The following is a 26442-nucleotide window of genomic DNA, read 5'->3' on the forward strand; positions in this document are numbered from 1 at the left end:
TTGTGCTTTGCTTTCTTGCCCTTCCAAGATACACTTAAAAAAAAAACAAATTGAAGGTTTGTGGCAATCCTGCATTAAGCAGTTCTCTCAGAGCTGTGCGGTTTCCCAAACAGCATTGGCTCATTTAGTGTCTCAATGCCAAGTTTAATAATTCTCACAATATTTTAAAGTTTTTTGTTACTCTTGTTAGGATGACCTGTGATTGGTGACCTTTGATGTTATTATTAAGACTGGCTCAGATAATGATTAGCATTTTTTGCAATAAAATATTTTTAAATTATACATTTCTAAAATAATGTGCTGCACCCTTAATAGACTGAAGTAGTCTTTCCTGGTGAGTTACATGGACAGAGGAGCCTGGCCAGCTAAAGTTCATGGGGTCTCAAAGAGTCGCATGCAACTGAGCGACTGACACACATACACACATAGTGTAAACATAACTTACATGCACTGGGAAACAAAGGGAAAGTCATGTGACTGGCTTTATTTATGAACTGAACCTGCAATATCTTAGAGGTATGCAGAGGGGAGCAGAGGTTGTCTAACACTGGTTTCATTAAAAAAAAAAAAAGCTAGTGAAACTGTTAAAAATTTAGGTTCAATTATATCTAGCGGCCAGATCTTAGTTTTTAATACTCTTTGTTCTCCAACAAAAGGAACGAGAGCTCCTTGGATAAAAGGCTGGTTCTAGGACATTGCACAGGATGAGCCTGGAACGTCTTGTAGTTCCAGAAGGGAAGCCTCCTGGCCTCCATCTCCTTGTTTCTCTGCCTCCACCCTCCCACACACACCCCCACACCCCCACACACACCATGAATCTCCTTCTCCCTCCCTCCCTCCCTCTCTCTCTCTCTCTCTCTCTCTCACACACACGATGAGGTATATCAAAGAGACAAGAGCCAACCGAAAGAGCTCCCAATGTCAAAGATGGAACAATCTGAGCAACAAGCAGCCCTGGATTATAACCCAGTCTATAAAATCTCCATGAGCTCAGAGTTCCCAATAGTCAAAGCTGCAACAATTTGAACAACAAAGTAGCACCTGATTATAACCCAGTCTATAAAATCTCCATGAGCTCATGCTGATATAAATGACTGAAAAATAAATGGTGGAGAATAAGCAAATATTCTGTGCATAATTCCAAATAATTTATGTGGGTATTCCATTCTCAAGATGGAACATGACTCCACTCCTTCATGTAGACTGTGCACAGAGACTTTCTTCTGCAGAGGACGGTGTTGGGGGCGGAGGCGCTACATTTACAGTGTAGAAGCCTGACAAACGTCAACCAGGTGACGGAGGTTAACAGTAACAGTGACAAGTCACACTGATGCTATGTACTCTTAATAACGTGTGATGACAGTGGCGCTTCACCTCTGCTGTCTCCCTCACTCTCTGATCAGGAGAAAAACATCAGACTAACTATAGTTGAGGCACACTCTCCAAAATACCTGACTACAACTCCTCATAACTGTCATCAAAAACAAAGCAAGTCTGAGAAGCTGTCACAACCGAGAGGAACATAAATGTGGTGTCGTGTCTAGGGAGCATCCTTGCACAGAAGAGGGACCTTGGGTAAAAACTAATGAAATCTGAATAAAGAATAGATTTTAGTTAATAAAAACATAGCAATACTGGCTCATTAACTGTAACAAACATGCCATACACTAATGTCAGATAAATGTAAGGGAGGACTCCTCTGCTGGTCCAGTGGTTAAGAACCTGCCTGCCAGTGAAGGGACCCGAGTTCAATCCCTGGTCTGGGAAAATTCCACATGCTGAGAGGCAACAAAGCCCTTGCACTGCAACTAAAGAAAGCGTTGCAGCAATGAAGACCCAGCACAGCCAAAGATAAATTAATAAAAAATTTAAATAGGGGAAATTGGGTGTGGGGTATATGATAATTCTCTGTAGCATTTTCCCAATGTTCATGCAAATCTAAAAACTGCTCTACTAAGAAAGCATCTTAAAAAATTTTTTAAGTCCCAGGGCCCTACTGCCAATGATTCAGATTATGAAAGTCTGTGGTAGGGCATAAGAATGTGCATTTTTTCCAGGACGCCCAAATGATCAGGATGGAGATAATTCAGGGTTGAGAAGACCCTCTTTTCTGAGGGTGGAGTTTGGCTGAGGGGAGGTAACACAGAGGAAACCTTGCCCAGCTCTCTCCTGAAGTTCAGAGTCTCTTTGGGACCACCACTTGCGGTTGCCACTGCATTCTGACCACAGATAAGATTTGGAGCGGGGGGGGGGGGGGCCGAATCTGGATAACCACAAGCAGTTTGGGTTACCTGCCCCTCTAAGCAGCGCAACTATAAAAGTTTCCATTTGTTTTAAGCCATTAAGTTTCAGCTTAATTTGTTACGCAGCAATAGATACCTAACATACCACCAGACCATGAAGCCAGCCACTTTCATTTTCAGTCAGTGGGCCGCACTTGAGAAGGTGGGACCCACACAAGGACAGCGACAGCACCTGCGCTCGATGGGTGGCAGCTGCTCAGGTCACACTGGGCACCTGCTAATACCTGATTTCCAATTTCTCATCCTCAGATACTTGGGGGTGGGAATTTCCCAGTTACGGAAGGAGATGACTGAGACCCAAACAGGGGAGGTGAAATTTGCCCAAGGTGGCAAAGAGGCACAGAGAGCCAGGCTGTCAATCCCGGATCACCTGATGCCGGGGTCCTTTCCCTTAACTGCAGTATCCACACTGCTTCAAACTCAGCTTCCTCCTCTGCTCTCCCTCCCCTCCTTTGCAGATTTACTGAGCTGTGAAGTCTCCTTGTGTGTGTGTTCGTCAGTCATGTCCGACTCTTTGTGATCCCACGGATTGTAGCCCGCCAGACTCTGTCCATGAAACTCTTCAGGCAAGAATACTGGAATGGGTTGTCGTTTCCTACTCCAGAGGATCTTCCCTATCCAGGGACTGAACCTGGGTGTCCTGAACTGGGGGCAGATTCTTTACCATCTGAGCCACCAAGAAGTCTCCTGACACTACCCTTTACCCTGTTCCCCCAGCTAGTCCCTCAGAAGGCAGCAGACACAGTCATGCCTGAAGCCGTCAATCCTCTGAAGGGTCCCTCTTCCCCATCTCAGTTGACAGCGTCTACTCAGCTGCTCGACCCCCAAACTTGTCGTGCCAGCCTTGTTCTCTCCTTTTCCTTACCAGCTGTCCATGTGATGTGTGACCCGTCACCAAGTCTGAGTCTGCTTCTAACCTGATCCTTCATGCCTGTGTTCCTGGCTCTCTTCACTGCTACCCCAGCCCAGGCCATCATCTCACCCTAGAGCCTTCTGGCTTCCCGACTTGCCCACCACCACCTCCACATGGCAGCTGGAGCTCTGAACCACCTCCCCCGGTTCCTGGGGCAGTCTGTGCTTCACGCTCTGGCCCGGAAGCCAGGTCTCAGCCTCAGTGGTGTCCTCTGTGCACCCCACCTCCCCATCCACTCACCAGCGCCCGCCACACCCTGCCACTCCCTCGAACTCGGCCCCTTCCCTTGTGTCACTTTGGGGTAGACACAAGGTCTGACTCCACAGGAGCCATTCCTGCTTCCTCTTCTTTTCCTGGCAAACAGGATTCCAGTTTTGATTGGGTGACAACGAACTTGAGGCAAACACTTTTTTCTGCAGGCCTGGAGACAGATCCCGTGTCCAGGATAAATGGCCGTTTCCTTTCCTGCTGCCAGGGATCAGTTTAGAAAGAACACGGCTACAGTCCTGGCCAAGGGGGTATGAGGCGAGTTCTGCTGGGCGCTGCTACAAGGGGCTTCTGTGTGTGTGTGTGTTTTCAGTCATGTCTGACTCTTTGTGACCCCATGGACTGTACCCCATGGACCCGCCAGGCTCCTCTGTCCATGGATTTCCCAGGTAAGAATACTGGAGTGGGTTGCCATTTCCTTCTCCAGGGATCTTCCCAACTCAAGGATCAAAGTCGCCTCTCCCGCGTCTTCTGCACTGGCAGGTGGGTTCTTTACCACTAGCGCCACCTGAGAATGTCCTAATGTCCCTGGGAAGCCCCACCACAAGCTTTCCTCCCTCTAAAGAAGGGAAGCAAGGCAGGGAGGGACGTGCTGTCTGCCCTGTGTCCTCTGAAGGTTGGGGTGCTGGTGGAGGAGGAGGGGGTCCTTGCTCTTGCCAACGATGGTCACCGCTGGCAGGCCTGAATTTCACAAGAGAGCTGCTCACACCACTACCACGTGTTCTCAGAGCTTAAACCTAGGCCGACTCCTCTGTTACTATGGCCAAAGCCACATCCGCGATCGATATCTAAACTGGCCTCTTTGCTGACTTATCACTGCTACCTTCCGCTCCTGAACTGTGAGCTCTGTGAGGAGAGGGGCCCTGTCCCTCCGTGTCACCATGTCCCCATTGTATGGCCTGGGCACTGTCTGGCCTAACAACAGCAGGTGCTTAATAAATGCTGGCAGGGACTCAGCTTACTCATCCCTGTGGTTCCTGGAGGGGCAGGGACTCAAGCCTTCACGGGATCAATAGGCGAGGAAGCCAGAAGAGAGCTGCTTAAGAACCCAATTTAATAAGACTTACAAGTCGACACGTACAAAAAAAGAAAAACCAAACCTAACAATGTACAAGTCACGTCAAGACTAGGGGCAGAATCTAGAATGCAGAGAGACCCTCCGCGAGGGGCCCTGGTGCGGTGGAGATCTGATGGTAATTCCCACTGATTCTCTACATCTTGGCCTACTGAATAAATGTAACCAAAGCCTGAAATGGAGGATAAGACTGAAGAGTTACCCAGACCTAACCTGTTCCCTCCCCAAGCCTCACTGCTCCAGGAAGAGGCGAACTGACAGAAGGGGAGAGACTATGAACCTAAGAGAATGGAGCCTCCGATACAGCGGCAGGGCCTTCACGGTGGTCAGATGACTGTATGTCCCCGGCTCGTGACCCAGTGCCCGCCGTGTCTGCAAGCTGGGCTGGCCCCTGGTAACAGGGACGGGTTGGGGAGGCAGAGGGGCACCTTGGGGAGACTTGCAGCTTTGCCCCCGCTGCCACCCCGCCCTGAATCACCACTGCAGGGGCCCGATGTCAGCCCCCAGCTCCTCCTCCTCCTCCTCTTCCTCCTTCAGCTGGAAGGGCTTCACCGGCCACTTGACCCTGACGATGGGCTCCACATGGTCCTGCAGCCGGTGCCGCTTCATGTGGGCATTTCGACTCTTGATCTTATCGAACACCCTGCAGAGGCACCAGAGAACATGGGGATCAGAGCAGGGGGTGGGGATCAGAGCAGGGGGAGGCGGGCGGGGGGACCCTGAGAGGATGGAGTGGGGCTGAGGGCAGGCGGTGCAGGCGCCTCCAGGGAGCCAAGTACCTCTCACACTCCCGGCAGGGAAAGGCGCCCTGGCCCTCCACGCTCCCGGGTGCCTCGGGGCTCCGCTTGGTGCCAGTGCTCGGGCTGGAGCTGAGGATGGACTCCCTCCTGTAACTCTTGGTCTTTATCTTTAGTTCCGGGGTTGGACGGTGGCTGGGTCTCTCCCGAGGACTGCAAGTGACCTGCAGGGGTGGGCAGAGATGATAAAAGGGTGCTGAGCCACGCCCTCACCCTGCTAAGGGACCAGCACGGACCCAGAGCCCATGGGAACATCGCCCATGGAAAGCCCCTCCTGCTGGGAGCACCCCCACCCCTGCCCAGCATGGATAGGCACCAGGCCTCCGGATCGGGCTGAACTCCAGACCCCCTGCCCCGAGACCCCCTACCTTGGCTTCCGCCCTGTCTACTTCATCTGGCTCCCTCCTGACTCTCTTTTCTGGCCCTGGGGCTCGGCCGCAGTCAAACTTGATCATTTTTTTCCAGATGTAGTAATACTCGACACACTGGGCTACGGTCTTTGTCTGGATCTGATCGGGGAAGACAGAAGGTGGCTGTGGACAGCGCCTCAGGAGCAGTAGTGAGTGGGGCCTCGATGCCCTAGAGCCCCTCCCCATCAGGGGGCCAGCTGCCATTTTTTGAAAGCCCTCCTGAACTCTCTCCTGCTATGGCCTAGCGGGCCCCTTTGCTAAAGGGGCAGAGAATCACAGACTCCTTCCAAGGGGTGAGGGGCTCAGAGAGGAAACCACCAGAGCCCACACCAGCTAAGCTCTGCACACTCTGAGCAACACGGCCGGCCCAGGAACCCTTCCCTCCAGGGACATGCACACGGAGGTACGCATTCGCTGTGACACCATGTGGAGCCGTGTGTCTATGTATCAGGACTAATTAAAGCAGAGCACCCTCATGCAGTGGGTACCTCACGGCTTCTGCGACAGCCGGGCAGGGGCCTACAGGAAGTACTGAGGGAAGAGGCCCACAAGAGGACACACGATGGCACCTCCTCAGTGATCCAGTGGTTAAGAATCTGCCTGCCAGTGCAGGGGATACAGGTTTGATCCCTGGTCTGGGAAGATTCCACATGCTGGGGAGCAGCTAAGCCCTCGCACCCTAGAGCCCTAGCTCTACAACGAGAGAAACCCCTCTGAGAAGCCCACAGACTGCACCTGGAGAAAGCGCCCACACAAGGAAGACCCCGTGCAGCCCGGAATGAAGGTTTTGAAAAAGAGAAGGGGACATGCAATGGAATACTCCTCAGCAGACTGATTAATTACTGGCACACACGGCAGCGTGGATGAAGCGCAAAACTGTCATGCAGACTGGAAGAAGCCAAAGCAGAGCACGTGCTGCGGGATCACTCCATTTCTATACAGCTCTAGAAAATGCAAACTAACTCACAGTGGCAGGAAGCAGACGGGAGTTGATGGCAGGAAGGAGAGGTTACAAAGGCGCAGGAGGGAGCTTTTGGCCCCATGGCCTGTAGCCCGCCAGGCTTCTCTGTCCATGGGATTTTTCAGGTGAGTATACTGGAGTGGCTGCCATTCCCTTCTCCACGGGATTTTCCCGACCCAGGAATCGAACCTGCCTTTCCCGTGTCTCCTGCGCTGGCAGGCAGGTTCTTTACCTGCTGAGCCACCAGGGATGGTTACGTCAAAACATCGAATCTTACACTTCGATTATGTGCGGTTTTGTGGACCAGTTTTTTAAAAAAGAGCAAGATGATCAGCAGGATATCAAATATACACTCTCATCATTTTTTGAGAAAGTGTACATATGTGTGTAAACTGTACGGCCAGTAAATGCCTGTCAGGTTACAGTCAGTGGACAGTGGGCTGGGGTCTGGAGGGCTTTGTTTTGAACACAGGCTTCTTTTCTGTACTGTTTGGGGCTGTTCTCAGCGATGGCTTTTTAAAGTTGTCAGTCGCTCACAGCAGGAGCGGAGAGTCACTCTCGACAGGCCCTGCGGCTCCAGCCCCTCGGCTCGGTGAGGGAACCTCCTCTATGCCAGCCTGCCCCGTGCACTTACCGTCTTGTGTATCAAGTTGAAGTCCTTCTTGTGGGCACAGAATGCCTTCTTAAAGAGCCTCTTCTCCATGGGGGTCCAGATGTCTGAACCTAGTAAGAAACAGCCGGGGGGCATTTCTTCCTCTGGGACCACAGTCACGGCCCCTCCTTCTTCAGGCTGCCGTGACCCAGTACAGATCAGATGCCAGGATCTCTGCTAAGCCCCTTTCTTGCTTGGTCTCCTACAATCCTCACGAAACCTTAGCAGGTAGGGGCTACTACCATCCCCACTTGACAGATGCCACAACTGAGGCATCCACTGGTTAAGTGACTCGCCCAAGGGCAGGCGGACTCTGGGGCTGGAGTGCCTGCCCCCAGCCCTCCCTGGCACCCCCTTCCCGGCCAGGCAGAGCCCAGGAGGAAATGAGTGGACAGCAGGTAGGAACCAGCTAGAGAACGGCGCCCATGGAGTCCCCTGGAGAGAGGACAGGCCCTCCTGGGGAGGCAGGTGAGACCCTGAGACAACGCCGCTCTGCGTGGACACTGACTGGCCCTCGGGGGCTCAGCCAGGCCCCACCACGCCAGCAGTCGTGCTCCACTCACCTGTGTAGCGGTAGCTGGCGAGAGGGTGAGTTCGCGGCTTCTGGGGTCCTCTGAGTAAGAGGGTCTCCAGGGCAACCTGGAACAGGGGGCACCGGAGGTGGAGGCCCGCCTTCATCCCTTCATTCATTTGGAAACCCCGGGGCAGCCTGCCCTAAAGCCACGCCCACCCCAGGGCCACGCCGAGCCAGCCCACCTGCTCACCCGCGCCTGCGCCTCACCTGGACATCACCCTGGGCTTCATGCAGGCAGTGCAGCGCCAGCTCCAGGTTAGTGCCCCCGCCAGGCATCACGCTGGAGCAGGCCACGTTGCAAAGCTCTGTTACTGTTTCCAGGAGGGGAGGGGGCGGAGACACAGAAGGTCAGGGCGAGCCAGGGAAGAGGCCTCCCTGAGGGCACCATTAGGGTGGGAGAGGCTCCTTGTCATCCCCTCCCTCTAGTAAAGGCAGGCTGAGGGAAGGGAGGGACCTGGAGGAAGGGCTCAACTCTGCTCCTGGCACCTGCTTTGTGCAGCCTGCCGGCTACCGGGGGAGAGGGGACGTGGGCCAGGGACCGCAGGCGGGAGCAGTACTGTGCTGAAGGCCGCCACTGTCCACCCTCCAACCCCCGACCCCTGCACACTGCTTCTTGGTCAGGGTGTGAACTGGGAGGAGGAATCTCTGGAGATAGAGGAGGGCCCTTGGGACCCTGGCCCCAAGGTCTCGGCCACCTCTGTCCTGCGTTTCCGGGTTGCTCATCACATCTCCCCATGGCTTCCAGACCAGAGAAGCAACATGCTCATCAATCCCAGCCAAAGAGCTGTCCTGGAGCTCTGGAATTTCAGCCTGAAACCGGCTTCCTATGTTGATGTGTCTGAAACGAGGACACGCCCACAGGTGTACAAAACTTACACACAAGACTTACGTACAGTGCGTGACCAAGGTGGGAAGTAAAGCAGAGACGCTCCATGAGCCCTGCTCTTGGGCCACGGCCCTGCTCTGTGGATGCCCTCTGCAGTCTTTCAGACACACAGAGTGTCCGTTACCCCGACAGACACACACAGGCGTTCCAGAAGCCTCCTGAGGGAGGCTCAATTCCTTCCTCCGATTTCATCGCCAGGTTTCTGGCCTCAGCCGTCTGGGGTCGAGGACAGGGGAGGTGTGTGCTGATACGTGGCCTGCTCCTACACCCAAGGCCCCCTTCATCTAGCCACAGTCCACGGCTCTGCACGCGGGTCTCACTGTGCCACTGGCAGTTCTACCCAGAACCCCGTGTTCTGGGCCTTCTGTCCTCAGGGAGCCGACTATGGTCTGTCTGGACAGATGGAATGCTGGGGGGACAGCCGGAGAAGCCCAGCACTTCTCTCCTAGACCTGGTTTCCCCGGGATGAAGGTGCTGGCAGAGCCACACAGGAATGCCCAGAGGGTAAGAGCGTCCCCATTTGGGAAGGACCCTCAGGTTCTAAGTCTGTCCCAACTCACGGTTCAATGCTGATCCTGGTGTCGTCCTTTACCACACAGATGCCGAAAGAGCCATCCAGGGGATCTGGAAAACACGTAAAGAAGAGCCTCAAAAAGGCTGGCTACAACTGACCCGTGAGGCCCTTTCTGACTGCCTTTCTGGAGCAGCTAAAAGCAGGTTCTTTAAGATTTCATGGTATAGACGCACTACTGTATATAAAATAGACAATCAACAAGGACCTACTGGACTTCCCTGGTGACCCAGTGGTTAAGAATCCACCTTGCAATGCAGCAGACACGGGTTCAATCCCTGATCTGGGAAGATCCCACATGCCATGTGTGCCACAACTACTGAGCCAGCGTGTTGCAACTTCTGAAGTGCACGCGCCCCGGGGCCGCGCTCCGCAACGAGAGAAGCCACGACAGTGAGAAGCCTGCACACCACAACGGCAGAGCAGACCCCGCGCGCCTCTAGAGAGAGCCCGCACACGGCAAGGAAGGCCCAGGGCAGCCCACCAGACGGGACAGAGCCAAGGGGAGCCAAGGACCGACTGGACAGCGCCGAGAACCACACTCAGTGAGCTTCTCCATGGGAGAAGACTCTGAAAAAGAATAGGTGAGTGGATAACCAAACCACTTTTGCTGAACACCTGAAACTAAAACAACATGGTAAATAATTATGCTCCAATATATCAATCACCTCAGATATGCAGATGACACCACCCTAATGGCAGAAAGTGAAGAGGAGCTCAAAAGCCTCTTGATGAAAGTGAAAGAGGAGAGTGAAAAAGTTGGCTTAAAGCTCAACATTCAGAAAACGAAGATCATGGCATCCGGTCCCATCACTTCATGGGAAACAGATGAGGAAACAGTGGAAACAGTGTCAGACTTTATTTTTTTAGGCACCAAAATTACTGCAGATGGTGATTGCAGCCATGAAATTAAAAGACACTTACTCCTTGGAAGGAAAGTTATGACCAACCTAGATGGCATATTCAAAAGCAGAGACATTATTTTGCCAACAAAGGTCCGTCTAGTCAAGGCTGTGGTTTTTCCAGTAGTCATGTACGGATGTGAGAGTTGGGCTATAAAGAACACTGAGTGCCAAAGAATTGATGCGTTTGAACTGTGGTGTTGTAGAAGACTCTTGAGAGTCCCTTGGACTGCAAGGAGATCCAACCAGTCCATCCTGAAGGAGATCAGCCCTGGGATTTCTTTGGAAGGAATGATGCTGAAGCTGAAACTCCAGTACTTTGGCCACCTCATGCGAAGAGTTGACTCATTGGAAAAGACTCTGATGCTGGGAGGGATTTGGGGGCAGGAGGAGAAGGAGACGACAGAGGATGAGATGGCTGGATGGCATCACTGCCTCGATGGACGTGAGTCTGAGTGAACTCCGGGAGTTGGTGATGGACAGGGAAGCCTGGCGTGCTGCAATTCATGGGGTCGCAAAGAGTCGGACATGACTGAGCAACTGAATTGAACTGAACTGAATATATACTCCAATTAAAAAAAAACAATACTCCAATATAAAATAAAAAATGAGGAAAAAAAAAACTACACAGTATGGAATTATCTCAAAAAGCAGAACTACCATGTGGCCCAGCAATCCCACTTCTGGGTATTCATCCCAAAGAATTGCAGTCAAGATCTCAAAAAGACACCTGAACTCCCATGTCCACTCCAGCCCTATGCACAGTAGCCACAGACAACCACAGTGCCCAACGGGCACCTACACGCATGCAGGAAGCGGGTGTGTGCCTGCAATGGGCCACTGTTCAGCCTTCACGAAGGAAATTCAGCGGTACGCAACAGCACAAAGAACTCTCATACAGAACTCGTGAAAGTGTCAAATGAGTTTGGGAAACAGTCTGGCGGTTCCTTAAACAGTTACCCTATGGACCAGCAATTCCACTCTGAAGCATACACCCAAGAGAAATCAGAACTTAGGTACAACAAAAACTGATGCCTAAGGGTTCTTAACCAGCACTCTTGGCAATAGCCAAGGGACAAAAACAGCCCAAATGCTCATCAACTGACGAGTGGATAAATAAAAGATCACCTGTCCAGACAATGGAGTATCATTCATCCACAAAAAGAATGGAGCCCTGATGCATACTACAACAGGGGTGAACCCTGCAGACATTACTCCAAGTGAATAAACCAGACACAGACAGTCACGCGTCACAGGACACCAATTCTACGAAACATCTAAAGAAGGCAGACCCACAGAGAGAGAAAGTAGCCCGGTAGGTGAGCCGTGCCCAGGGCTGAGGAGCTGGGGGGCGGTGGGGCCTGTGTGTAACTGCTCATGGATATAGCCCATCTCCTGGGGAGATGAACGTGCTTAGGATCAGACTGTGTGACGGGTGCACAACCCGACGCATATTCTCACAAACACTGTGCACTTTAAACGGGTGTCCCCTGTGATCTGGGAATTACATCTCAGTAAAGAGGCGGACATGACTGAGCAGCTTCCCTTTCACTTTTCACTTCCATGCCTTGGAGAAGGAAATGGCAACCCACTCCAGTGTTCTTGCCTGGAGAATCCCAGGGACTGGGAGCCTGGTGGGCTTCCATCTATGGGGTCACACAGAGTTGGACACGACTGAAGTGACTTAGCAGCAGCAGCAAAGCTGTTTAAAAATTACTCAAAAGACCAGGCAGAAGAAGGGTGGCTAGGTTAAATGGCCTCTGTTTTCTTTCTGCCTACAAAATTATAAGCACCTAGAAGGCTGCTGGACCCAGATGGTCCTGGGATAGTTCTGAACAGCAACGGGACCACCAGACCGATGCAGCCATAGGCCTGGACCGCATGCTACCGGAGGGGTGGGTCTGGCCTGCCGTGACCGCTGGAGGGGGTGGGGATCAGCCTCACTCACTGAGCACGGTGCTGATGAGCCTGTCCGGGCTGGCCTGAGCGGATGTGGAACAGAGCGTGTTGAAATAGAGCCCCGAGCCCTCCCGGATGGGGCTGAGCATGGGCGGCGGCGTGTAGGGTGAGCACTGGAACAGCCCCTTCAGGAGGCGGTCCACCAGGAACACGGGGGAGCGCAGGCGGCTCTGGTGACACCCCCCCGGGCCTGGCTGCCCGAACGTGGGGGGCGGAGGAGGGACAAACAGCGCCTTGGGCTGGGGGCGCTTCTTCCGCCTTCGGTGCTGGCTGTTCTCCTTGCTGTTTCTCTCGTCCCCGCCCTTCTCCTGTCCCTGGACAAGAAGAGGCTTCAGAACCCCGAGGGGTCACCTGAGGCCACCTGCCCCAAGCTCAGTCCTCAAGAGCGCCAGGAGAGCGGGACAGGTAGTGACCACAGAGGCGCATGCCCGGCCTGACCGTGCCCACAGCCCTCAGCAGAGGAGGCTGGGCAGGGCCACCACACCTGCGCCAGACCCCAGACCCTGAGCTGGGCAGTGTGCGAAGCTGGAGCCTTCTCGTGCATCCACACCCCCAAGGAAAGGCCCTCCCTCAGACCATTTTGGAAACTCACTCATCGCGCAACTCAGTATGCTCTCTCACCTTCATGCAATCTGCCTCTCCACCCCTATCTTACTCCTTCTCATCTTCCAGATCTCAGCTCTAACAACCCCTCCTCCAGGAAGTCCTCCCTGGCCTGCTCAAGCTGGTCTCTGGTGCCCCCTTGGGGCTCCCACAGCTCCCTCAGCTCCCCTCCCAGCCCAGCCCAGCCCAGCCCACTCTGGGTATCACTGTCTGGGGATGGGGGCTCTCCACTCCACTGGGCCGGGAGCCCCAGGAGACAGGCTGCTGTGGTTGCTGCAGTGTCCCCAGCACAGGGTCAGACACAGAGAAAGTCCAGCAGAGGGTGAGTGAATGAATGGATTTGAAACTAAGCTCTTCCAGAGTCAGGAGTTTGGGGCTTTTCCCACAGCTCCCACTGGCAGGTGGAAAGTGGCGGGATGGAGGTGGACTGATCAGCACCCACCTTGCTCCCTGGGGGACGGTTTGCTGGGGCCACAGGCACCGGCACAGGGACCCCCAAAGAGGCTGTGGTTGGGTTGTCCAGGCACTTTCTGGCTCCCAGGGGACTCTGCCCATCCCCTTCTGGCCTCAGCACCTGTCTTGAGGGCTTGCAAAACTCCATGCCAAACACCTACACACAGAAAAGAGACAGCCCTTTAAGGGAAAGAGCAGGGTGGGAGCAAGGGCCCCTCCAGAGGAGCACCGCCCTGGCTCCCAGCCCCCAGCCAGGCCCCCACCTCTCCCCAACTCCGGCGAGCTGAACGCAGCCTCACGCCCCTTCACCTGGGGATCCTGCTTCCCTCGAGGTGACGGCCACTGGTCGCTGTGAAAACACATGTGGCTGTTCAGCCCCTTCTCTGTATAGAACATCTGGCTGCAGTTCTTGCAAACGTACGTGCTCCTTGGCTCTGCCCAGTCTGTGGGGCCCCTGTTGTGCTGGTGACTGTGGGGAGACGTGTCAGGAGGCAGGAGAGGGAGAACGGGGCTCCATCCCCAAGCCCGGATACCCTGACAGCTCCAGGCGAACTGAAGGAATGGAGACGATGCCCCAATCCCCCACAGCCTGGTGCTCACCCCTTCAGGAGGGTAGCACCCACAGCTCGCCCCCTGGGCGGTAGGTCAAAGCCAGCAGGGGACTCCCGGGGGTGCTGAGCTCCCCAGGCCGGGCAGGGAGGGGCTCCAGCACTTACCAGCCAGCGGCCACGTTCTCCTCCTTCACCCGGTGGGGGAGCCGGTAGATATTTCCACCCTGGAGATGAAAGCGCACCTGAGCCAGCAGCTCAGAAATGAGGGGCAGGAGGGAAAGCTGTGAGGCGCTTAGTGGAAACACGGGTGTGATTCTTAGCGACCCTGAAGCAGGCTGCAGTCTCTTGGTGACTCAAAACCAAACACAGGATAAATCAGCAAAACGTAAACCTTCTTTAAAAAAAAAAACAACTTAAACCTTCTGTGCTTCACAGGATAGCATCAAGAAATGAAAAGTCACAGGCTTCAAAAACAAACTTATGGTTACCAAAGGGGAAAGGTGGGGAGAGGGCGTTTGGGATTAACAGAAACACACGACTATATACAAGACAGGTAACCAACAAGGACCTGCTGTACAGCACAGAGAACTCTACTCAGCATCCTGCAATAACCTACACGGGAAATAATCTGAAAAGTAATGGATATGTGTACATGTGTGACTGAATCGCTTTGCTCTACACTTGAAACCAACACTGTGTTGTATATCAACTATAATATAAACTAAAAAAATTTTTTTAAGTGAAAAGACAGAATGGGAGAAAAAGAGTTGCAAATCATGTATGTGGTAAGGGTCTTGTATCTGTAATACATAAGGAATTCTCACAGCTCAAGAGTCATAACACAAACCAACTTAAAAATGGGCAAAGTCTCTGAGCAGACACTTAACCAAAGAGGATGTATCAATAGCCAATAAGCACATAAAAAGGTGCTCAAGACTGTTAGCCATCAGGGAAATGCAAATCACACCATCATCAGGTTATCGCTTCCCACCCACTACGTTGGCTGCATTAGAAGGAAACAGCTGGACAATAACAAGTGTTGGTGAGAAGCTGGGGGCCTCAGACTCTGAGTGGGAAGGTAAGACGGCTTTTGGAAAAGTCTGGCAGTTTCTGAAACAGAGAGGATTACCCTATAATCCAGCAATTCTGGTGTTACCTCCCAAGAGAAATGAAAACATATGTCTAAACAATAACAAACGTTAACGGCAGCACTATCACAATGGCCGAGAAGTGAACACAACCCAGATGCCCATCAGCTGATAAATGGACAAACACCACACGGTGTATGCGTATAACGGACGATTACTGAGCAATACAAAGGAAAAGCTCTGATCCACGCTACAATACGGATGGACTCTGAAAACATCGTACTAAGTGGAAGAAGCAAACGACACAAAAGGCCACACAGTGTATGATTCCAACCACAGGAAGTGTCCAAGACAGGCAAATCCATGGCAACAGAAGGTGGACTCCTGGTCGCCAGGGGCTGGGAGGGACGGAGAGACTGCAGCAGACAGCTAAGGGCATGGGGTATCTTTTGGGGGTGAGCAAAGTATTTAGGCAAAGAGCAGTGAAATACAGGGTGCACAGCCTTGTAAACATGCTCAAAAGCCAATGGATGGCACATTTTTAAATGGTGAGTCAGGGACTTGCTAGTGGTCCAGAGGTTAAGACTGCATACTTCCAATGCAGGGGGCATGGATGCAACCCCTGGTCGGGAGCTAACATCCCACATGCCTCGTGGCCAAAATAAAATAACCAAATATACAACTGAAAACTTAATCTCAAAAAATAAACAGAATGGTGAGATAGCATGTAAATATTAAAGCTGTCAAGAATAATAAAAAAAGAAGAGGATGAGATAGCTGTGGCCTGACAGGAAGGATGCTGGACCTCAGAACGCCGCCAGGAGGTGAGGCCGAGCCCTCTCCTCTGGGACCTCGTGGGCGCCACGCGGGAGGACCTGACCGCTCCACGAGGGCGGACCGGCACACCGCCAGCAGCGGGGGGCCAAGTCAGACCCGTGACCCATGACCCACGACCAGACAGGGCATTCCACACAGCAACGTCAAGGGCTGAGGAGCTCTACCTTTACATCCTCTGAAGACGAGAAGGAGGCAAATCCAAAAGGAAGCGAGAGGGAGGGAGGAAGCAAACAGAAAGCGGGCAGTGAAGCAACGCGGCACCGAGTGTCTCTCCCAGCTCGAAAGCCCTGCTTCACGTGTGCGCGGTGGGGTCGGGGTGGGGGATGATGGGAGGGGCCCCCTCTTCTCTGAACCCTCCCTCCCCCTCTCTGTACAACTGCATCTGAGGAAGTGCTGAGGTTAAACAAGGTGCCTGGACAAGTCAGAAATCCAGAAATGGGTAAGGACCAGACTCTGCCTCCGGTATGGTTAGGTCCGTGAGATGGCCCTGGTACCTGGATCCTGTTGAATGTCGTCAGTTTGGACTTGGAGTCCCTGGCGGGGTCTGCTGGAGGCCCGGCCGACGAGAAGGAGGCCATGGCCACCTGGCTCGGGGAGGCCGCACAGCACATGTCCATTTTCACCTTCTCCTTCCGGAAGCCTGAGAAGCGCTGCGCTCTGGAGTTGCTGGAGAAGAGCCTGTAGCCTCCACCCCGGGAGCAGGCCGGGCCCTTTTCGGCTTTCGTGGCCCCAGAGGCCATGCCATTCTCGGCCTGGGCCTGCTTCCCTGGGAGGTGGGTTCCAGATGGCTCGTCCCCTCCTAACTGGGTTTGACGCAGGCCCCCGGGAGAGAAGATATCGCCCAGGTCCAAGGTCCCTTTTGAGGATCTCAACTGCTTGGCCAGAGAACAGATGTCTGGGTTCCCGGGAGGGTCTAGGGATGATCCTGTGAGGGCTGGTGGAGCAGCAGCCACTTTTGGCCCGCCCTTTGCATCCCGGCTTATGCTGCCAGGTGAGGCCTCCCTAGGGAAAGTGGATGTGGATTTTCTCCGGCGGGCTGGGGAGCCCTCTGGCTCAGGGTTCACGGGGCCAGCGTGGAGAGAGTCAACAGCGGGCGTCAGAGACGGGGGCTGCTGTGGCCATGGCCCCTGCAGTGGCTTCAGGGGGCCCTGCTTGCCATCGGGAGTGGGGAGCTGGGAGGAAGCGGAGGCCACCTGGGCATGGGAGAAGATCCGCTGGGACTTGGTGATCATCTGGAACACCTGCATCTGCTCGTGGCTCACCAGGGACTCCTGTGACTTCAGAAAGAGCTGCCGGAAGAGCGGCGTGGTGTCTGACGAGAGGCTGCTGGGCTTCGAGCCAGGGTCCTGCGAGCCCGGGTCCCCGGGCCACCGGAAGGAGTCGCAGTCAAACTTGCCCTTCTTGGGAGCCCAGCAGTCATCATCCCCGCTGGCACTGGCAAATCTGGGGTCCCCTGAGGCCTCCCCAGGAGCCTTCAGGAGCACGGGAGGGAAAGGCGGCACGTCCTCTGGGCCAGGCCCCAGGCCAGCCGAGGGCTCCCCCACTGGGGAGGCGCTGCTGAGCCCAGGGCCAGGCTCAGAGCCCTCCCGGGATGGTGGCTTATGGACAACAAACATACTGTTCCCTTTGCTCTTGGGGCAGCCTGACAGGTTCTGGAGCCACTGGAAACTGTGGCCTGATGGCTGGGAACCATTGGTGGGGACTGTCTGGCCACGGAACAGAGGCAGGCAGGAGGGCAGAGGGGCGCCCTCGGGCCAGCCCTCCAGGGAGGACGAGAGCTGGAGTGGCTCGAGCTCGGCCGGGTCGGGGCTGCTGCTCTCCGCCGCCCGTGAGTGGATGGCCGTGAACACGTCAGTGGCGGGCTCCTTCCGTGGGGGCCTCGGCTCCTCGAGAACATCAGGGCCCAGGGTCCCCAGGGCACCAGCTGGGCCGCAGCAGGAGGACCCGGACGAGGATGGGCAGGAGCAGGCCACGTTCCTCCCCTCGCCGTTGTCCGCAGGCCCAGCCGGCCCCGGGGAAGGGATCTTGTGGTGGACGATGCTGTTCACGAGGCAACGCAGAAGGTCTCGGTTGGGCAGGAGGGGACCGGGCGACCTCAGGCCGGATGGCGCGGGCTGGCCTGCCACCTCGTGCATGTGGGGCGAGTCCCCACAGGCCTCCTCCTCTGGGGGCACCTCCTTGAGGATGCACAGGCCGTGCTGGACCTCGTAGTGCCGGCGCAGCGAGCGGTAGTCGCAGTAGCTCTTGCTGCAGCCCTGCTCGATGCACACGAAGGGCTTGGTCTTCTGGTGGGTGAGCATGTGTCCGGTCCTGGAAGCACACAAGGACAGGGTCATGGGGGGTCTTGGCGCAGGTCGCCCGTCACAGGAACCCAAGCACGTCTCCAGGGGCCAGCAGGGCAGAAAATGGGCTCAGACCCCACAAGGAAAGATTCCCCCCGACTAAGGTCAAAGTCACCTGGAACGGGGGCTCTTTCCCTCACCCTTAAGCAAACTCCTAGTCAGAGAAAAAATCATGGGAGCCAAGTCAGAGTTCCCCAAAGCAACACCAGTCTCCAGGGTTGCTCCCTGAGGACTTGGGCTCAGCTGGCAAGTGAGTTTTGACAAATCACTGTTTACTTCTTGGATGTTCATAGTAGCAAAGTGAAAAGCCATAGAGTAGATAAAGCGAACCTGCTTAACTTTCCATGTCTCTCCAAGTTATTTGCCCACAGAATCACTTTTTTTCAAAGAGCCCCTTTTAGCATCCCTGAGAACCAGAGTTCGGAGAATGCACGCAAGGAAGTGTTAACTTGGGGGTGCTCCTTCTTTGAACAAAGGAATCTCTGCCTTCCCATAGGATGCCTCTAGAGAGCCACCTGTGACCCCCATTGCAAAACAGAAAGAAAAAAATTACAGATGCCCAGTCAGCAAAGACTCTCTAGAAAACAGCCAAATTTGCTATAATTTCTGCAAATATGAATGAATACAAATGTCTAATGTCACACTTGTATTAATTTATTATAGAAATCAGCAAATGGGTAAATCACCCTCTGGGTTCCCAGCAGCCCTACTCTGGATGGTTCTAATAAATGTGGCACAATAAATAAAAAAATTCTCCCCCCAAAGGTGGACCCTTAGCTTCCATCTGACGGAAGCAGCAGAGAAGGGGTCAAGAGGCCCACTTCCTAGCCCTAACTGTTACCTTCCTGTGACATGAGCAAATTGCTTCCCATCCCTGGCAGGGCGCAGGGGGTTAGGCAGTGAGGACAGAATGAAAGTGGGATTCACTGATACTCTGTGCAGGCTGTGCTCCTCCGCCACTCAGTCGCATCCGACCATTTGTGACCCCATGGACTGCAGCCCGCCAGGCTCCTCTGTCCATAGGATCTTCCCAGCAAGAATGCTGGAGTGGGTAGCCATTCCCTCCTCCAGGGGATCTTCCTGACCCAGGGACTGAACCTATGTCTCTTGCATTGGCAGGTGGATTCTTTACCACTGTCTCTCCTGGTAAGCCTGGGCATGCTACCAAAGGTGACGGATCATCCTTCTCACTTACAAGTCTTTCTGTTTCAAAGTCTGTCTTTCCTTCCTCAGTAGCAAGAAAACCTTATCATTTCAAAGGTATGAGAACAAAGGTAATTCTGCTCTTACACTGGGCTTGCTTTTTAAAATCAAGAATTTAAAAAAAAGGGGGGGAGAGTGAACATTCCAAGCATTTCATAGCCTCTCACAGCCTCTTATCCCGATGCATATCCCTCACAGAGCACAGATCTGTTCTCTTCAGGCACCTGCTCCAAATCTTTCTGCACAGAGTTAGCCCAATTCCCTCCAGGACAAAACTGCCCCTGGGGTGTGTCTTTAAACCACAAGGGTCCTGTCTGCCAAGCGCAGCAGCACTCTCCTCTCTGGAGTGGATTTGGGGGCTGGGGCCGTGTGGGTCTAGCCCCAGGAACCCTGGCAGCTCAAGACCAGTCTGCGTCTGAGCACAGGTTGCACACCCCTGGGGGCCTCGACAGGGCGGGGTGTGGGCTGATGGGAGGGGTGCTGAGGCCCGGCGCGCCCCCAGCCCCCTGAGCAGACATCCTGACCCGGCCCCTACGCACAGGTGGTCCTGTCGCTTGAAGGCCTTGCTGCAGATCTTGCACACGTGCTTCCTCTCCTGGCTGTGCGTCAGGTAGTGCTTGCTCAGGGAGCTGGCGCTGCTGAACACCTTCCCGCAGAGGCTGCAGTCCAGGAGCGTGTTCTGTGGGGAGCTGTGCTGCCGCTTGCCTTTCCGCGCGCTCCCCGACGTGGCCCGACCTCCTTCTTCCGCCTCTTTGGGCACCTTGAGGGTGCCCAGCCCCAGGTCTAGATGGAGGGAGAAGGCACCGGCTCTAGACCTCCAGGGACCTCCACAGCCCACCAGGCCCGGGCCCCGGGGGCATGACCTCACCTTGTAAGGAAGTCTGAGACTCGGGATCTACATACTCCTCCAGCAGCTTCGTGGAGTCACTGTCCTTCCCTGAGTACAGCGACAGGGTGTCCAGGTTGTCCTCCAGCGGCTCGCTGGGTGCGTCAGGTGCCGGGAAGCTGGGGTCCAGCTCCAGACCTCTCAGGCCACCGTAGAGCAGGTCCCGTGTGCCAGGCCCCAGGTCCCGGTTGACGGCGTCGCTGCAGGTGAGCGCCTGGTTCTCAGGATACGAAGAGAGGTGCATCTCGGAGGGAAGGGCACCCTCGTCCTCCAGGCTGTACTGGTCCATGGCTCTCCACCACCAGGGCTCAGCCAAGAGCTACTCTCCAGACAAGCAGGGCTGTGTGCAGAGTCAGGGAGGAGACAGCAGGCCTTGATGGTATCCAATTCCTGAGAACGAACGAGGAAGAACCACAGTTACGAGGAGCCAACGTGCACGGTGGACAGAGTGTGGACTTGGAATTCACACAGATGCGTACTGGAGTCTGTTCTCTGCCACTCAGCAGCCATGTGACCTTGGGCAGTCACTCAAGCACCACGAGCCCTAGCCGCCTCATCTCTAAATTCAGCATAAGCATATCTCCATCATGAGACTGTTGTAAGGAATAAATTAAAAAGGTTTTGGCGACATGGTGGACTGAACTGATCTCTTTCTCCAACCATAAACTCATGAGATACAAGACAATTTTTAGTAGGGAGCCAGGCTCAAGAGACAGGTAAGACCCCAGGTGCCAGCAACAATGAAGAAACCCAAAGCCAGAGGTGTGAGTTGGCCCACGAGTGGGTCCAAGGTGAAGTCAGTCTCCTATATGGGGCCTGGAGCTATCCTCCAATATGACGTCCACCAGTGAGTGACAGGTGGTGATGAAGCACTTGAAAATGTGGCCGCAAACTGAGACCTGTGGGGAGTGTAATTTACATACTGGATTTGGAAGACTCAGTACCAAAAATAACTCATTTTCATATTGATTACACATTGAGATGAAAGCATTTTGGATCTACTGGCTTAAATATGATATTAAAACTAATTTCAGTTACCTATTTTTGTTTCCTAACATGGTTATGAGATTGCTTTGAATTACATTATCTGGCTCATATTATATTTCTATTAGAGAGCACTATCCTGGAGGCTGTAGCAGACAGATGGAAGGGGAAACAGGTCCTTGAGTTCACAGGGAAGAGCTGAGGCCCTGGAAGAGTCAAGCCGCTCGCGGGAAAAATAAATAAATTAAAAGAAAACAACCCGACGCACAAGTCTAGAGAGGCATTCCAAGAACTAGTTAACAACAGGATGAGAGACAACAAAACCCAGTAGAGAAAAGAAAAAGACACAAGGGGCAGGGGTGCTTTTAAAAAGGAAGAAATGAAACTTCTAGAAATGCAAGGTTCTAACTCAGAACTCGCTCAGAGAAGAGTGGAAACAGAGAAGGCGTCTGTCAACAACACTCAAGGCAAGGAACCAGACACTGCAGCCGGGGCCACAGGATATTCAACCGAGACTGACCGCAGACACTACTGAGACCAGGAGGAAAGGAGAGTGAGATGCTTTGGGGGAAAAGGGCTTCGAAAGACTTCTGCACTGGCGTGTGTGCTAAGTTACCACAGTCACGTCTGACTCTTTGTGACCCCATGGACTGTAGCCCACCAGGCTCCTCTGTCCATGGGATTCTCCAGGCAAGAATACCGGAGAGGGTTGCCATGCTCTTCTCCAGGGGATCTTCCCGACTCCACATCTCCTGCGGCTCCTGCGCTGCAGGTGGACTCTTTACCGCTGAGCCACCAGGAAAGTCCTTCTGCACCGGTAGTTTCTTAGAAAGCTAAACATAAAACATGGTCTCACCATACGATCCAGCCATCCCACTCCTAGATACCCATTCCAATGAGCCAAAAACTTAGAGCATCTTTATTCATGACTGCCCCAAACAGGAAGTAACCAAGATGTCTCTCAATAGGGGAATGGATACACTGTGGTTAGTCATATAATGGGATGTCATCCACCAATAACAAGCCAGGAGCGAGTAAGCTACAAAAAGACATGGAAGAAAGCAGCTTAAATGCGTATCGCTAAGTGAAGGAAGCCAGTCTGAAAAGACAGTACATTCTATGATTCCAACTACATGATATTCTGGAAAAGGCAAAACTATAAAGAGACGTTACAATGATCTGTGGTGGCCAGGGTTCGGGGGCAGAAAAGAGGGAAGAAGAGATGAGGCAGGGGAGGGATTTTCAGAGTGAAAATGAAAGTGAAGTCGCTCAGTCGAGTCTGACTCTTTGGGACCCGTGGACTGTAGCGCACCAGGCTCCTCCGTCCATGGGATTCTCCAGGCAAGAGTACTGGAGTGGGCTGCCATTCCCTTCTCCAGGGGACTGTAACAGGAGACACACGACATCACATGTCAGTCAGAACCTACAGAGCTACACAATACAAGGAGTGGGCAAACCGGGCACTTCTGCTGGTTTAAAAACACGAAACAAAACCTTTCACACATTCCATGTTCCAGGGAATCTCGAAGGCTGCATGCCCAGGGCGGGCCAGAGCTCAGCAAAGGCCTGAGAAGGCTCTAGCTGTCACTGCCGGCTGACCTGGGTTCTGTGCAAGCAGGAAGTTAACGTGGGGAGCAGAGTTGTGAACTGCCTGCAGAACGTCAAAGGCCCGTCTCAACTCTCACCCAGAGCCCAGCTGCAAAGGCTACGAGCTGCCTGAGGTGGGGTTTGTTTGGTTGTATTCCCTTTGGACAACTGAAGGGAATCTCTGTCAACTCTCAACTAACAGAAGAGAGACTTCACTGACCACACACAACCAAAAGTACAGTCCTTATAAAAATAGCCCAGAAAAGCCACTAAACAATTATAACACACAGTGGGCATCAGCAAAGCCTGGAATGGGGGGATCTGATTACCAGAGTCACCACATACATTATAATGATCAAAATGTCTAGTTTTTCAACAAAAAAATTAGGACACATGCCAACAAAGTATGGAGAAGGGCATCTATTGCCTATAAATGGCATCAAATAACATGCAGCCTTTTCTTCCTGGCTTCTTTCACTAAGCAGAGCATTTTTTAATTTGACTCCCCCCGGGGCATGAATCATCACTTTATTCCCGTTTATGGATGAACACTATTCCACTGTCCGGATTTTCTCCATCCGTTCATCTGTGGGTGGGTATTTGGGTTTTTCTGAGCTATCAAGAGTAATTCTGTCCATAGTGAGACATTTAATACACACTTGATGACTCACTGATGACAAATGGACCGGATCCTAGAAAAACTGGAGTTTGGGTCTAGTTTCCTAGGCCGTGTCTGTTTTCAAACTTTTCATGATGCAATGTAACAGAACGCTTGCACCCTCAGCGTCTGAGTGTCACACTGCGTGTCCACCTGTGTGTCTGTGTAAGTAGCCTACTGAGGGCCCTCGAATTAAGGCTCAGTGCAGGTCAGAAATCCTGCACCAGAACTCAGGGGCCCAAGTGAGTCTCAGAATTCAGAATCTGGGGTGGGGGAGGTTAGAAAGGTAAAGCAATGCATACGCCACAGGGTGAGCAACCCCCGGGGGCCCCGGGGAGCACCTGGTGACCACGTCACTCTTTCCTCATCGATGCCTTGACCACCGGGCTTCCCTTGTAGCTCAGTTGGTAAAGAAACTGCCTGCAATGCAGGAGACCTGGGTTCGATCCCTGGAGAAGGAAATGGCAACCCACTCCAGTATTCTTGCCTGGAGAATCCCAGGGACAGAGGAGCCTGGCGGGCTACAGTCCAGGGGGTCGTAAGAGTCAGATCTGACTTAGTGACTAAACTACCACCCCTACTCCCTGACCACTCAGAGTAAATGAAACAAAGACAGTGAAGAGCAACGTGTGAGTTCGGGTATGGCCACCAAATGAGGCTGCAGCCACCTCAGCGTTCTCAGAGCTTTTGGGGATTCTAAATTGCAGACAAGAGAATGTGGATTACAGAGGTTTATATTCCAGGACAAAGGGGATTTCTCTGCCAGTTTCAAAGTTGCTTCTGCAGGGCTGCTATAAAGTATTCTCAGCACAACAAGGAGGAAAAAAAACCATTGCTTTCACCTCCCATCAATAAAAAATGAGCAAATAATACAAAACATACACCAGTATTTCAAAGAAACAGAAAGCAATATCTTACAAAGTCAAATCCTAAGTGTTTTCTCCTTGTTAGACATCACAGTGTTCTACGTTTACGAATTTACTCCCCACAACATCCCGGAAATCGGTTCTATTATTACTCCCCCGACTCCTTTTTTTTTCCACCTCCATTTAACAGAGAGGAAAAGGGATTCTGAGCAAGTAACTCGTTTGTCAAAAGTCACACACCTAACTGGGAGTTGAACCAGATCTTAAACCCAGATGTTTGGACTTTAGAGCTTGTGTTCTTACCTGCTACACAAGACTGATTCCCTGTAAGCTAAACTCTAGACGGCACTGCACCAATTATACTAGAAAACATGAAAGGCACAGGGTGTGGGCGGGGCGGGAGACAGGCTGCATCTGACTTCCCCAGTGCCCAGTCACTTGCCTTCCAACATACTGGTACACTCCATGCAATACACTGGTCTGGGTGCAACCTTGGGCAGGCATGCCAGAGTCCAGAGGCCATGCTTTGACACCTACATCCTCTTCCAGAGAGTAAAGCAAACCCCCACTCAACCAATAGTGAACTTGCTCTTGCTCTGTCAACAGATAATTCAATTCAACAAGTTTCAGCACCTGCTAGGCAGAGAGCTCCCTCCTAGGCCCTGTAGGGCAGTGTGTCTTGTCCCTTGGAGACATTCCCAAACGTCCAACTACTCTTTCCAAGAGTTCTGATATTTTGCGCTTTCGTTTCGAGAACAACCTAAAAGAAGAGCATCTTTATACATGGATTACTGGATTACTACTTTATCACCTAAGGTGTGCGCAAGAGTGTGCTCAGTCATGTCCAACTCTTTGCAACCCCACGGACTGAAGCCTGCCAGGCTCCTCTGTCCATGGGATTTTCCAGGCAAGAATACTGGAGTGGGTTGCCATTTCCTCCTCCAGCGGCTCTTCCCAACCCAGGGATGGAACCTGCATCTCCTGCACTGACAGACGGCTTCTTTATCACTGCGCCACTGCGGAAGCCCCCGATCACCTGTACTACTACCATTTGGTTTCAATGCCCCAGGGTAGGTTTATAATTGCACCAACACCAGTAATGCCCAATGGGACAACTGTAATTGCTGCAGGCTAATGAGAAGAGGACAGAGGTGGATTTGGCTCATGATAACGCTTGTGGGCTCAACTAAAGCCAACAGACATCATGGTACAAGTGGAGGTTTTGCTGCTGTTGAAACTGAGAAAAGGGATAGGGGATCTCAGACACCACAGGGTGTGCTAAACCCCAAAGGGCCCGGTGTGGTAGTCTGCAAAAGTCTTTGTCTCAAGGAAGCAGTTGAGTTTTGGCAAAATAGCATCCCTCTCATTAAATTAACATTTGTAATACGAGTTACATTAGTTTGGTTGCTTTGTTTGTATTTAATTTGCAAGCTGACTTTGGCTCTACAGGGGCATAAGAGCTGCAAGCTTCAGGAACTTGTACACTTTATCATCACTTAAGCTTTGTTCATTAGTTAAAAAAAAAATAACACAACAATTTAAAACAACACTGGGGATCCAAGGCAATTTTAAGTTTTGCCTTTTAAAAAGACCCATCATTCCACGACTGGTGGGGGTAAAATGACAAAGGGAGTCTCCTGTGAAATACGACCACCTCTGGGGAAAGTAACCCACTGTAAGACTGCAGACAGCAGCCATAAGTCCACAGCTAACTAGGTAAATAAAATCCACAGCAGCTCTGCTTGGCAGGGAGGCAGGGAACAATCTGAATATCTACTTGTCTACAAAGATGTTTTATTTGGTCCACAGTCAATTTCATTATTTTCCAATTAGTTATCAGGTTGAAAAATCTGTCGGCGTTCTTTCGGACAGAGTGAAAATGAAATGTGAAATGTGCTGGTGCTCAGTCCTGTCTGACTCCGCGACCCCGTGGACTGTAGCCCGACCAGGCTCCTCTGTCCATGGGATTTCCACCAGGCAAGAATACTGGAGTGGGTTGCCATTTCCTTCTCCAGGGGATCTTCCTGACCCAGGGGTCGAACCTGCGTCACTTGCGTCTCCTGCATCGACAGGCGGGTTCTTTACCTCTGCATCACCGAGGTTTCTCTTTGGGG

At 52.8% G+C, this 26442-nt stretch overlaps 1 protein-coding gene across 1 annotated transcript; it reads right to left on the reverse strand.

Moving 5' to 3' along the window:
- On the reverse strand, positions 5033-20522 carry ZNF541 (zinc finger protein 541). Its single transcript, XM_018063283.1, has 15 exons — positions 20216-20522; positions 19887-20130; positions 16297-18112; positions 14043-14101; positions 13636-13795; positions 13310-13483; positions 12260-12584; positions 9399-9462; positions 8648-8790; positions 8160-8263; positions 7942-8017; positions 7361-7449; positions 5724-5864; positions 5338-5519; positions 5033-5201 (listed from the first exon to the last, which is right to left on the reverse strand). The coding sequence occupies exons 1-15, from the start codon at positions 20520-20522 to the stop codon at positions 5033-5035; spliced, it is 4053 nt and encodes a 1350-aa protein (XP_017918772.1).

The sequence above is a fragment of the Capra hircus genome, chromosome 18, assembly GCF_001704415.2.
Source record: "Capra hircus breed San Clemente chromosome 18, ASM170441v1, whole genome shotgun sequence".
Classification (NCBI taxonomy): Eukaryota; Metazoa; Chordata; class Mammalia; order Artiodactyla; family Bovidae; genus Capra; species Capra hircus.

Coding starts and splice junctions, on each gene's coding strand:
- ZNF541 (XM_018063283.1), bottom strand. CDS start 20,522: ATGGACCAGTACAGCCTGGAGGACGAGGGTGCCCTTCCCTCCGAGATG. Junction 5,865..7,360: donor TCAACTTGATACACAAGACG/GTAAGTGCACGG, acceptor TTCCCCGATCAG/ATCCAGACAAAGACCGTAGC. Junction 5,202..5,337: donor CCCTGCCGGGAGTGTGAGAG/GTACTTGGCTCC, acceptor GTGCCTCTGCAG/GGTGTTCGATAAGATCAAGA.